The sequence below is a fragment of the Octodon degus genome, unplaced genomic scaffold (genome assembly GCF_000260255.1).
Source record: "Octodon degus isolate 3935 unplaced genomic scaffold, OctDeg1.0 scaffold00012, whole genome shotgun sequence".
NCBI classification, from domain to species: Eukaryota; Metazoa; Chordata; class Mammalia; order Rodentia; family Octodontidae; genus Octodon; species Octodon degus.
Window position 1 is genome coordinate 9,682,065 of NW_004524588.1, and position 14,499 is coordinate 9,696,563.

General features: G+C 35.7%; 1 protein-coding gene across 1 annotated transcript in view; it reads right to left on the minus strand.

Moving 5' to 3' along the window:
* Positions 1-14,499, minus strand: part of Plcz1 (phospholipase C zeta 1) — a 66,206-nt gene that overhangs the window by 25,849 nt on the left and 25,858 nt on the right. Inside the window, exons 4-6 of the mRNA XM_023709472.1 lie at positions 5,077-5,226; positions 2,124-2,372; positions 328-484 (exon numbers count right to left, since the gene is read on the minus strand). Of these exons, the coding sequence (XP_023565240.1) occupies positions 328-484; positions 2,124-2,372; positions 5,077-5,226 (556 nt within the window). The remainder of the gene's footprint in view (positions 1-327; positions 485-2,123; positions 2,373-5,076; positions 5,227-14,499) is intronic.

The following is a 14,499-nucleotide window of genomic DNA, read 5'->3' on the forward strand; positions in this document are numbered from 1 at the left end:
GCCAAAATTGTCATGACCTAGACAGATGACTAATGGCTAAATTCTGTGAAATAGAACTAACCTCCAGGCACTAAGCTAGAGCTTCTTTCTAAGTTATGTGAAATATTCTGAAATTTTATGAGCATATATACTTTATAAATATCACTGACCCATGGCCAGAGAGATAACTCAGTAGAATAAGCACTTGCCTGGCAAACGCAGGGTCCTGAGTTCAATCCCCGATATTGCAAAAATATATATATATATATATCACTGACCAATCTTCACACATCAGCAGTCATTATAACTGATTTGAGTACTTCATCTATTTGAATTGTAAGAGTTTACCTTTCAACTTGGATAATTTTCGGGCTCGTGTCTCCCCAATAGAATTATTTTCATTAAATTGCTGGTATTGTCTTGAATATTGAAAACTTCTGAACTTCTCAGCTTTAGTATAAATGACAAGATCAGATAAAGCCAGAGCTATTTTTAGCTTCCTGGTCTAAAAACAAAATGCAGTAAATTTCACCTTTTTACACTATTTGAAAAATGCTATTTCTAACAAAGAAAATAATCTCTAGAAATGTTACTTTTTTCATAAGTGTATCTCCTCCAAATCTACTTGGATAAGTCAGTATAATTATTTTACGACTATAATATTTAATGATAACGTAAGGAGACTTAAGTTCAAAATCTCAATTAATATAGTAAGTGGTAAGGATAACAATTATTACTATGTTCTTTTCCCCAAAGATCTTGGCTTATTTTCATGAATTTTTCAAATTTAGAAATTACAGTCCTGAGCAAATATATTCCCAGTTTGAGCCAACATTTTGATATATGTACTCCCAAAGCAATCACCTGAAATAGTTTCTATCATCGTAAACATATTTGCTCTTTTTTTAATTTAAAGAATAAAATTAAGAAAAAACATTGCCAAAAGTAAGAAAAAACATGATACAGAATTTCAAGACAAGATAACAGGAAATCAGCAGTGGTTCTTACATTGTATATTGTTCTGTTCAAAGTAGGTATTTAGATTACCAACTATAAGTATGCAAAATGGGTCCAAAACATTAAGCATTAACTATTTCTTATGATAAACCAATAGAAATTAGTAATAGAATTATCTATTGTGTGAGTGTATATGTGTGTGTGTGTGCGCGCATGTGTGTGTGTGTGTGTGTGTGTGTGTGTTTGTATAATTTCCCTCTAATTATAAGACACTTGTTAGATTTTGCTCTGGGGACACACCCCTTGTTTGTGTTAGATCCATACATTTACATAATGATCCTATAGACTAGGACTCACAAATCAGAACTGTTCATTCCCCATTACCAATGATTGGTTCAAAGCTACATAAATAAACATCAGAGTAGGTGTACAAAATTATTTCCTGCCTGTAATCCCAGCCCTCAGGAAGCTGAGGCAGGAGAATTGTTGTGAGTTCGAGACCAGCCTGGGCTACAAAGAGAGCAAAGACCAGCCTGAACTGTGTAACGAAAGCTTATCTCAAAAAGACAAAAAAGAAATCATTTTCTACTCTGAGAGATAGGCACTCTACTTCGTTTGAACTTGAAAGAATATAAAGCAGAATTTTTATGATAGACTTGGGCCAATACAGAGAAAATGGGACCAAAACTAGAGACAACCTGAAGCTCTGTTGACCTTGCTCAAGATACTATACTAAATCACATTGCAAATTAAATTCCTTTCCCTAAATTTTTTTCACCTGGATAGACAAATTAATAATCCTCATTTTACTTTAACCATGCAAGCTAATGACCTTCTTAGGGCATAGTAATATACACACTTATAATGCTATATATTCTAAACATTAATCTTCATCTGTCTCCATTTGAGAACAGAGAAATTATGTTCTTTCTGCAGCACACTTAGTGCATAAGGCATCATAATAATTGACAACTATTGCTGAAAACATTGAGTAACAGGTGGCACAGGGAAAGAGGTAACTTTTACATTTTGTTTGTCACTCAATTTTTTTCCAAGTAAAGTTTAAATGATAGACTTCAGTTTTTAGGAGGAAGAGTCTTTCCTTCAGATTATTCTCAACACAGCACCAAAAAGAGAAAGAGCAAATTTTCAATCACTTGTAAGATATTCACAAAGCTTCCTCTCACCTTCTTTTTCTTGGAAAAAAGTGCTACTCCAAGTGCCTTCCTTGATTCCGTTTCCTTTCCTTGGCTGTCCCTGGGAAAAGTGCTGGAATCTTCTTCTGTGGTCTTCAGTTCCTCCTCTTCCTCCTCGGCTTCTAGTTCTTCTTCTTCCCACACCTCGACCTTACCGTGCTTATCAGAGCCTATCCTCTCGTGGGTCTCCTTTAAGGATCCTATTTTTTTATTTTTAACTAAGATTTTGAATTTCAGAGCCTGTAGAAAAAATTGGAAAGGGAGCTACAGTTACTCATTTATAGGTAGTTTGCATTTGGACCACTCGTTATGAAACACTTCCCTGGGTTTTCCATCAGCCTGCAGTAGCAAGACACATAAGGCTTTCCTTTTGCTACACTGCTTTTGATGCAGTGACATCACAGCATTGACTAGAATTCACACTCAAAAATAATCTGTTTATAATTGGGACTTACTATATGCCATCTCTTATAGTTCAAACATTTCTTCTATTGAAATGTTTGAAATTTGTGAAAAATGTAGGTGATGGTTAAGCTTAGTTATGCCCATTTAATTGGCCCAGAAGCTTCCTAGAAGAGAGTAAAGCACACTTTTTGGGTGGGTCTGAGTGGGTCATACAGGGGTGACCTTGGGTAGCATATCTGGTCCTTCATTCCTTCTCTGATGCTTTCTCCTCCTCTGCTTCTCTGCCTGAGCAATTTTGCTCAGCCTCATCCTTCGTCCAAGATGTCCCTGCCTTGGAGTAGCTGGCCATGGACTGAACCTCATCAAACCAAATGAGCCAAAGTAAGCCTGTCCTTCTTTAAATTGTGTTAGGCATTTCCAAGTTAGGTCTTGGGCATTGTTTTTCTGGGTCAAGGAAGTGATGAATGCAGTACACATCAATTAAAATACTTGCCATATTATTTAAATTAGAATGTTACTACTTTTGGTAGTAAATATTTTAAGTCATTGCTCTCTTAGCCAATATTGAAATTCTTCAGTTGTATCACATATATAAAATGTCTATCAGTGTCTGGCATGAAGTATAGTATACATCAAAGATATACACATAAAAGCCTCATCAGTTTTGACTACATTGCATGCACGCATCAGCAACTTAGTAGTATTTTCTGTCCATAAATCCAGAGACATAGCAAAACTTATCACCATCAGAGTGACTAAATCTGAAACTTCTGGTTCCATTCCACTACTTAAAGTCACCTTTGTCCCTTCTGGAACTTTATTCATTTAACAAATGCATGTTTAAGTACCTGCTATATTACATGTAAGGCTGAAAGCTGCCTTCTGAAATAAAGATCTTTTCTCCAAATAGTTTCTACTCTTTCTTCCCTTTTGTCATCCTAAGGAAGTCAAGTTACGTCACTATCTTTGGACTTTTCACATTTACTATGACCCTTATCTCACTCTCTACATAGGGAGTCTATCAAAGTGCACTCACTGTACAAGCCACACATAAAAGTATATCAAGGGTAATTGTTAAGGTAACATATTTCTGAGATCTTATTCAGTGTTGGGAAGTCAGAATCCTGAGCTGCAGACTAGAATTAGGCCTCCTTATCATGTCTCCAGATTTTTTTTTTGTCATTGTTACACAAGAATGATAGAGTATAAGCAAAGAACTTTTTGTCTTATTCCTCATCTACTTCTTAGAAACCATCCTCTTACTCTAATCTGGAAGCAAAAACTTCAATTATATACTGGAATGCAAAAAAAAGCCATACATAGCAGGAATAACTTACAATTTCCAGAATTAGACCATGACTCTAAAGTTTAATCTTTGATCATAATTTCCCAGAATTTCACATATGCATTTTAAGAGTTTTCTGTCGCAGTAGAACACGTTCAGTGGATGGACTTTCTTAAGTAAGAACATTGGATTTTTTTCCATTTATTAAGTAATTTGGTTTTGTCTGTCTCAGTTCTATTATGAGCCCTATACTTCTTGTCACTAGTGTACCATTTTCGTTTTAAGATGTCCTGCTCGTTTAAATAAAATAACAAGAAATATAAAGATTAATAGTCAAATATTACAGAAACTGCTCTACCATAGCTGAAAGTAAATGAAAACTGAAATACAGGTTTTCTTTAGAGAGTACTATTGCAAAGAAAATGTTTTTGTATCACCTGGCAAAATTTGGGGTAATGAGCCAGCAAGGGAAACTAAGGACTAGGCAGAGAAGAATGAAGAAAGCCTAAAGAACTTGGTGTGATGGAAGAAAATATTCCAAGGAAAGCAAAACGGAGCACACAGGCCAGAAGTTGCCAAGTCAACAAGCCAGGGGAAACCTGAAATGTATCCACAGGAAGGCCTTCAACAGCCACAGTGAGACACTTACTGTGCAGCAGGAGCAACAGGAAGCTAGACTGGGTGGGCTGCAAGGAGACGGGAAATGGAACCTCGGATGGATACAGTAAAATACACAGCTAAAGACAGAAATGAAATCCTGATGGCAGATGTGGGTGCTGTTTTAAAATAAACACTTGAATATGCTCAAATTAAGATGGAGAGAGGTCCTAGGGACAGAGACATTAAAAAGATCATGTTGGAAAAATGTAAGCCTGTTCCCCAGATGTTGAAATATTTGCTAAAGATTGTTTATAGCCAAGACTTCCTTCCTCTTTCTTAGCCTTCTGCCTGTGAAACGTATCAATTTCTTGATGCTTCATATTAATAACCTTGAAATTTTGGACCCATGATATACAGCAACTGAAATGTGGGATTTACATATATCTCTAGACATTTCCTTTGTATAGACTCTTTATCCACTAATAAACACAGAAGAACACTTCCTAGGCAACACATGCCAAAGATTCATCTCCCTAAATAATCAAAGCTAAGTATTTTCATTGATCTTTAACCTTGTCTCATTGACCAATTTAATAGGGATATTTTATTTAGTTTTATTTATCCTTCACCCGAGCTTCTGAAGCAAACCATTACCTCTGGTGAAGGCAAGCTGTCTGGAAAATCATCAAGTATATCAGAAAGCAGGGACTCTCCAAAAGTAGTCTGCAAAATGTCAGCCATCACTTCCTGCTGGGGAGGAGAGCAGTGATTTTCTAAAGAGAGGACCACCGGGTACTCAGATGTCTGAAAAATTAACCATTGCTGTGGTTATTATCAACAGTTTTATATAACCCAATTCCATTAATATGCAGCTAATATAAATTAATTTAAATCCACTTCTAATGTTCAGCACCTTTGCAAAATTGTTATGTATTATAAAAGTACTTTTGCATTTCACAAGGGAAATTATTACTATTTGCACCCAAAATACATACACAAAAAACCCCATAGCATCTACCAGTGGGTGTTTGTTCAAATAAATATCATATTCATACAAAAAATTGTGTAGGTACATTAAACAGGTGGAACCACATAAAGTGCTATAGAAAATCACCAAAATATAGTGGTTTTTCTATTTTACGCAGGAAAACAAGGTGCCAGTTACAGTTTGGATACTGAATGTTCCCCATCACCCTTTGTGCTAAATGATTGGTTTCCACTGTGGTGATATTGACAAGTCATGAAGATATTCAGAGGTGGAATCTAGTTGAGATCTTTTCGTTACAGAGCACTTATGGAGGCTCCTGAGACCCTGCTCCTTCCTTTTTTTCTCTTCATTGTCCTAACAATGAGATCAGTGATTCTCCTCTGCCATGATGTACTCCCTTGGCATGGCTTTTGGAGCAGCTTACCATGGACTGCAGCTATCAAAATCATGAACCCAAATCTTTCTTCTTTTTTGAACTGATTATCCCAGTGTTTTGTCATAGTAACAGAACACTGTCTAACACATTGCCAGAGAAGAATATTACATATTTTAACACATATGCACATATGTGTGTACACACATATATAAGTACATATTTAAATATTTCAAAATATCAAGGAAGGCTTTAATACTGATGAGTCAAGGGAAATGCTAACTTTCTCCTTTTTCAGTTTTAGGTCCTCTAATCACAACACATTGCTTAAGAAATCAAAAAGTAAGGTAAATTAAAAACAAGCACTCAAATCAGAAAATACTTTGAAAGTAGAGCCATGACAGTTTGCTAATGTACTGATTGAAAGGTCTGAGAGAAGAGGGAACAATTAAAGTTGACAACTATGACTGTAGTTTGAACACAAGAAAGGCCATTGCCTGAGCAAAGAGAGGTCATAGGAAGAACAAGACTGACAGAAAAATTGAATATCAAAGCTCAATATCAAATGCGTGTGTTCAGTCAAATGTGCCAATTGAATAGCCAAGGAGAAATGTCACAGCAATAGCCAAGTGAAAATGTCAGCAATGTGGTTGCACAGATTGACTTTGATTCAAGGTAAAGTATAAAAGGAGAGATATAGATAGAAAAATCACCAGAGATTAAAGAAAATTGATGTCCCACAATACTGCTTCTATAGTAACATAGAAATTGCTAATTTGATATATGTACCTTGAAAATATTTATTTTATACTCTATGCTAGGATATAATGCAGTGATGGCTATAAATTTGTGGTTTTAAATTTGCATTTACAGATTATGTAACTATTAATAGAGTTAGACTTCAAGTTTGCTAGATTTGTAAGTTCATTAGGTACACATTATGTACTGAGGAAGTTTCTTTTAAAATCACTTCAATGGCAACTAAGATATTAATTTTCAAAAAGAATTTCAATACCTGAAAACATATAATTAGTCAATTTTATAAATAGGATCAAACACTGTTCAATTTTTTTTAATTGAGGCTTTGCTAATATCCATCCAGTTTACATAAGAGGATTTGCAAGATGAATTTAATTACATAAAGAACTAGATCTTTAAATCTGTATCTTTCTGTATCTGATAAGGTCATTCAAGTCCCCTCAGGATTTACCCTGAAACCCTGTACCACACTTTGTATATCCATTTTCAGTGTCAGCCATGTGGATGAGCCACGGCCATTGCTTGACCAATTTGCTCTCGGTGAAAGCCTGAGAGAATGTTTTCTCTCCATGTGACTCTCCTTAGGCACACTCTACATCATCGATCACTTTCCTCTTTGTCCCCATAATCTCCTTGAACAGAAAATTTGGGACACCACTGAGTTAGACCTTAAGGAGCCCGATTCAATCCCTGGTATCGCATGCTGTGATGACCCCAGAGTCCCAGGGGCACTTTGCTGGCCCTGAAACCAGGGTGGTAGTGCATGCTTGTAATCCCAGAACTGGGGAAGCTGAGGCAGGAGGATCACTGTGAGGACAAGCTGGGTAACAAGACCCTGTACTAAATAAATAAATAAAAGATATTTTTAAAAAGAATTAGAGTTTATAAAACAGATTCAAGGAGATATCCAGGAAATTAAGAATTCCATTGAAAGTTGGCAAAACCAGGTGAATGAGACTGAAGATACTCATTCAAACCTTGAAGACAATGGAGCAGCTAGTGAACATGAAAGGAAAAGCTCTTCTAACTAAAGCAAGAAAACAGGAAATCATTCAGCAGCTACAAGACCACACACACACATGCACACACATACACACACACACACACACACACACACACACAGAGAGAATAATATGTGTAAATGAAACAGCAGGACAACACAAATGAAATAAAAAGACTATTTGCAGAAGTACTAGCAGAAAGTTTTCCAAACATAAGAAAAGAATCTGACATGCAGTTAAGTGAGGCACATAGGATGCCAAATAGCCAAATTAAAATAAATCTACACCTGGACACATAATAATCAAGAGCTCAGAAATTCAGCAAAGAATAGAATATTAAAAACTGTTAGAAGAAACAGATCACCTACCGTGGAAAGCCCATCAGAATCACAGCATATTTCTCAACACAAACCATCAAATCAAGAAGAGCTCGGAGTGAAGTATTTCAGGTTCTGAAAGAAAATAACTTCCAAAAAAAAAATAAAAATAAAAATAAAAAAAGAAAGAAAAAGAAAATAACTTCCTACCCAGATTGCTGTATCCTGAAAAACTATCTATTAAATTCAGTGGCAAGATAAGAACCTTTCATGACAAAAAAAACAACTGAAGTAATTCATGACTACAAAAACAACCCTGTAAAGAGGACTGAAAGATATTCTAGGAAGAGGCAGAAACAACCATAGCTTCAAGAACAACCACAAAAAGGAACCACCATACAGAGCAAGTAATTTAAAAGAGAGGAAAAGTACAGAACCTATAGCAGGAAAATAACATGATGCAATAAGTTAATATGTATCAGTTACAACCATCAATTCACCAATCAAAAGAAACACAGTGGCAGAGTGGATTAAGAAACAAAATCCAACAATATGCTGCATATAAGAAACACATTTAACTGGAAAAGAAATTCACAGACTGAAAGTCAAAGGATAAAAAACAATTCTCCATGCCACGGGAAACCAGAAAAGACAGGGACAACTACTTTGTTTGCTGACAATATCTGTTTTAATATTATTTTGTGCTATCTTTTAAAAAATTAAAAAGAAGCAATATGGAACAATATGCAGCATATAAGAAACACATTTAATTCAAAATGTAATAGATTTAAAGTCAAAGCATAGAAAACAATAGTACAAGTGATTGGAATGACAAAAAGCATGTGTAGCTATTCTACCTGCAGACAAAGTGGATTTCAAGCCAAGACTGGTCAAAAGAGACAAAGAAGGTTATTACGTTCTTGTAAAGGAAACAACCCACAAGGAAGATAAAGCAATCATAAATATATATGTACCAAATACTAGTGCACCCAACTAGATAGGCAAATATTAACTGACATGAAAAATCAAGCAAGCACTGGTACAACTATAATGGAGGATCTCAAATCCACACTCACAAATAGATCAACTAGGCAAAAAATCAACAGTAAATATCAGAACTGAATCAAACGTTTGAATAAATTGACTCAGTAGATGTGTACATAGTATTACAACCTACAACATCTGATGACACATTTGTCTTAGTTGTACCTGGGACATTCTCCAAAATAGATCATATAGTGACTCACAGACCATGCTTAGATAAATTCAAAAGAAATGAATTACCCTACGCATATTATCAGACCATAGTGCAAAGAAATTATAAATCAATGGCAAAAGAAGTCACAAAAAGTGCATGAGCATATGGAAATTAACACCTGCCTGACATGCAATGTAACACGGATGAAATTAAAGAAATTACACAGCTTCTATAACTAAGTGATAATGCCAACACAATATAATAGAACTTATGGGACACAATGAAAACAATTCTGTGAGGCAAACTCATAATGATAATATCCATGTCAGGAAAACAGAACGAGCTTAAATAAACAACATAATGTTGAACCTCAGTCTTCTAGAAAAAGAAGAGCAGGTCAAGCCCAAAACTCATGAAAGGGAGGAAATTAGAAAGTTCAGAAGAGAAATGAATGCAATAGAGATTAAGAAAATAATACAAAGATTCAATGAATCAAAGAATTGGCTCTTTGAAAGGTTAAATAAAATTGGCAAACACTTAGCCAACCCTTATTTTTTTAAGAAAGGAAAAGAAGTGATTCAAATCCATGCTTATGGGGCAAAACAGACTCCATTTTCTTTTGTAACTTCATGTCTGGAAGTCACTTTACTTCACTTAAACTGTAGATAGACTCACACACTGAGAACTAATAAGGTCAAAAAAATAAAAACAAATAGCTAAAATAAATGGGTAAGTAAGGCAAAGGTTGAACCACAATATCTCATGACCATCAGTAGGGCAACAGTGTCTGGGAAAAGTAAACCACATACATTCTTATAAAATTTCTGAGAATGACGTCATATAATAATGTGGTTACAATGAAAGCCTAAAAAGTTTATAACCTAAAGTAAAGTCTAAGTGGGCACTGAAATTTTGTTTTCTTGACTTGGCATCAGAATATCAGTCACTGGATATTTTTTTTTCCAGCTCAGTGTCCACCCTCAGGGCGGGGCTAGCATGACATGTGGTACCAGGGATGAAATCACGGTCCCCTGTGCCTGCCTAAGCTTGCCTAAGCAGGCACTTTAGACTGCTGAGCTATCTCACCAGCCCCACTGGCTTTCAATAAAGCTTCTTTGTCCCTACATCCTTGGTCTCTCTCATGAGTGCTTTTCCTCATTGTTATCTGCCATAATAATGCAATTAGGGATGAAAAAAGTGAAATCACAACAGATTCTGTAGAAATCCATCTAAAACCTACTTTGAGAACTTATATTCTAATAAGATGGAAAATGCAGAAGAATTGGACAGAAACCTAGATACATATGAATTACCTAAGCTGAATCAAGAATGTGTAAAAATTCTAAATAAATCAATATCACTCAATGAAATTGAAGATGTAATTAAAAACCTACCAACAGGGCTGGCCAGATAGCTCAGCAGACTAAAGCACCTGCTTAGTCAAGCCTTATGGAACCAGGGTTCAATCTCCATGCCATGCCAGCCCTGCCCCCAGGTCACACTGAGAAGGCGAATGACATTGGGCATGGTGGTGCATGCCTGCAATCCCAGCACTTGGGAAACTGAAAACTGAGGATCACTAAGAGTCTGATCCACAGTGAGACCCTGTAGACTCTGTACTAAATACATAAAAAAAAAACCTAATAACAAAGAAAAGCCCAGGTCCTGACAGATTTAAGCTGAATTCTACAAGAAATTTAGTGAACACGCAATACCACATCACTCAAAACAGTTGAGAAAATTGAAAGAGAATGCTTCCTGGAAGCAAGCATTACACTGACACCAAATAAAAGAAGGATCAACCAAAAATGACAACTCCAGGCCAATCTCCTGAATGGACATGCATACAATTTAGTCCTCAACAAGATATCAGCAAACAGAACACAACAAACCATCAAGAATATTATGCATGATGGCCAAGTAGAATTCATCCCAGAGTTACAGAGATGGTTCAACATACCCAAACCAATAAACATAATACACCATGCTAACAAAGACAAGACAAAACCATATTATCATCTCAATATACGAAGAAAAAGTATTTGATGGGGCCGGGGAGATGACTCAGTAGAATAAGCACTTCCCTAGCAAGCGCAAGGGTCTGCGTTCAATCCCCTGTTCCACCAAAAAAAAAAAGAAAGAAAGAAAAAGCATTAGCAAAGTCCCACTCCTTCTCATGATAAAAACCCCTCTAGAAAACTGGAATAGATGGTCTTCACATCAATCTGATAAAAACCATCTATGAAAAACCAATAGCCAACATCATACTAAATGGCCAAAAACCGAAAGCTCTCACTCTAAAATCAGGAACAAGACAACGATGTGCACTGTCCCCATCTTATTCAGAGTGGTTCTGTAAACGTTAGCCCGTACACTTAGACAAGATAAAGAAATAAAAGAATAAGGATAGCAAAGGAGGAAGTTAAACTATCATTATTTGTGGCTAACATGGCATGCTACATAGAAGACACCAAAAACTCCATCAAAAAACATAGATTTCACAGCTAAATTCAGTAGTGTAGCTGAATACAAAGTCAACACTCAAAAAATTAATAGCATTACTATACACAAACAACAAGCTCATAGAGATAGAAATTAGGGAAACCACACCTTTCAGAATAGCATCTAAAATAATGAAGTACTTAAAAAATAACAAAAGAAGCAGAAAATCTTTACATTGACAACTGAAGTGTATTGACAAAAGAGATCACCAGAAAATGAAAAGACATCCATTGTTCTTGGGTAGGAAGAACAAATACAGTGAAAATGGGCATACTCCCAATATTGTTATATAAATTTAATGCAGTCCCCATCAAAATTTTAACAATATCACATCAAATTAGAGAAAACAAACTTGAAATTCATTTGGAACCAGAAAACACCTAGTATAACAAAATCTATTCTGGGTAACAAAGATCAAGCAGGGGTCATCACAATCCTAGACTTCAAATTATACTATAAAGCTACTGTGATTAAAAACAAATAAACAAACAAAACTTCACACATGTAAAAAAAATAAATAAATAACCAGCACAGTAGTGACAAAAACAAGACATGAAAATCAGTGTAACAGATTAGGAGATACAGATATAATTCCAGACATATTCAGTTACTTTATCTTTGACAGAGGTACCAAAATCCTTCATTGGAAGACAGTCTTTTTAATAAATGGTGCTTAAATAACTGGTTTTCAGATGCTAAAGATTAAAACCATACCCAAATCTTTTACCATGTACTAAACTAAAATTGAAATATGTGAAATAGTTAAGTATTGGAACAGCAACAGTAAATCTGCTACAAGATATAATAGGTGGAACTCTTCAAAACTTTGGTATTGGCAAAGACTTTATGAACAAAACCTCACTTGCAACAGGAAATATTATAAAGAAACAAATAGAATTTCATCTTATTAAAAAGCCTTTGTGCAGTAAAATAATCCACCAGCATAGTGAAGACAACTCACGGTGTGGGAAAAAAAAATTGCCAATTGTTCCTCAAAGGCTACCTAGAATATATAAAGAACTCAAAAAATCAGACACCCCCGCCATGTAAAGATGCAATCCAAAAATAAGTATCTAAAATGAAAAGACACTTATCAGATGAAGATGTACAAACATCAAATAAATATATGCAAAAAAATTTAACATGATTGGTCATTCAAGAAATGCAAATTGAAACAACTCTGAGATGTCATCTAACCTCAGAAAGAATGGTTATTATCAACAAATCTCCATTGTTGGAGGGAGAGTAGACTGGTACAATCACTGTGGAAGTCAGTGTGGAGATTTCTCGGAAAACTAAGACTAGAGGCTCAATTCAACCCAGGTGTACCCCTTGTTGGTACCTCCCAAAAGGAATTAAAGGCACCATACCACAGAGATACATGTGCACCCATGTTTATAGCAGCATAGTTTGTAATAGCTAAATCTTGGAAACAGCCCAAATGCACATCAATTTATGAATAATAAGAAGGTGTGGTTTATTATATGATTTATTACTACTCTATCATAAAGAAGGATAAGGTTGAGATATTTTCAGGTAAATGGATGCACTTTGAGGCCATATTCGTTCAAGTGAAAAAAATGGACACACATATGAATACCACATTCTATGGTAGGAGAAGCCAAAAGTTTAAATAATGACCAAAATGTGCAATAGATATTGTGAAATGGGAAGAACATGTTCAAATAGGAAGGGCAACTAGGGAAGGGGAGAATAAAAGGCAAAGAAAGAAATTAGAAAAAGATAAATGGAAACCAAGCTTTTGTAAATAAGAAGAGGAAGAAGGCCTGAAGGGACGGTAGGGAAATGAGAAAAAATCAAATTATATCATGTACAGGTAGAAATTCCCTGTGAAAAATGTAATAACTATGTACAACTAAAGTATACCAATAAACAATTAATATAAAAATCTTGAGGGCTGAAGTGATAGCTCAGAAGAATAAGCACTTGCCTGGCAAGCACAAGGTCCTAAATTCTATCCCCAGTACCCAAAAAAAATAAATAAAAAGCCTATAACTTTAATCAATTGAATAACAAATTTCAAATCTAAAGTAAACTTTTGAATGCTCTTTGTAATTACAACTGTAGTTATAAATAATATCAACAATTTAGATAATACATTATTGGGATATTTGATTTTTGTTTTCAAAATAGTTGATTATTGGAAAAATGTTTACTATTATTCGGTCAATATTTTCTTAAAAATTTGAGCCACAAGCTAAAACAAAAAGTTTTATATTTCATCACAGTACACATAAACACAGGTACACTACACACACACACACACACACACACACACACACACACACACACAAATTAGCAATAAGTTCCATAGAACAGCATATATCTTACTGCCTGTGTATAACTTTGATAAATATACCTTTAACTGTACACTACATGGACTTTGCTGTCTACTAGTATATCACAAGTCACAATATTTCTTTTGTATTTTAGGAAAGGGTCTATAGGGGGTTCAAGGTCTCACTACTAGATCGGACTCAGTGATCCACCTGTTTACAGCCTCCCAAGAACTGGCATTACAGGCGTGTACCACCACACACAGTCTCAATTGCAGTCTCAGCCTCCCTGGGGGTTAGGGAGTCAGGGCCAGGATGGCAGGCCTGGGGATCGAACCCCTGGCCCCTTTGCCTGCTTGCAGGTGCTTTAATCCACTGAGATATTTGGCCAGCCCTATAAACAACAATTTAAAACATCAGTGACCTACATCAAGGTCAAGCATTATAGGATTTGAAGAAAGTAGAAGAGAGTAATTAATTCCTTTAAAATAAGTACATTTTTAGGGGCTGGAGAGATGGCTCAATGGTCTAAAGCACCTACTTAGAACAAGCTTAGCAAAGCATCAGGGACCGCGGTTCCATCCCCCAGCACCACATGCCAGCCAGCCCTGCCCCCTGGTGGGCTGAGCTGGCCACACACAC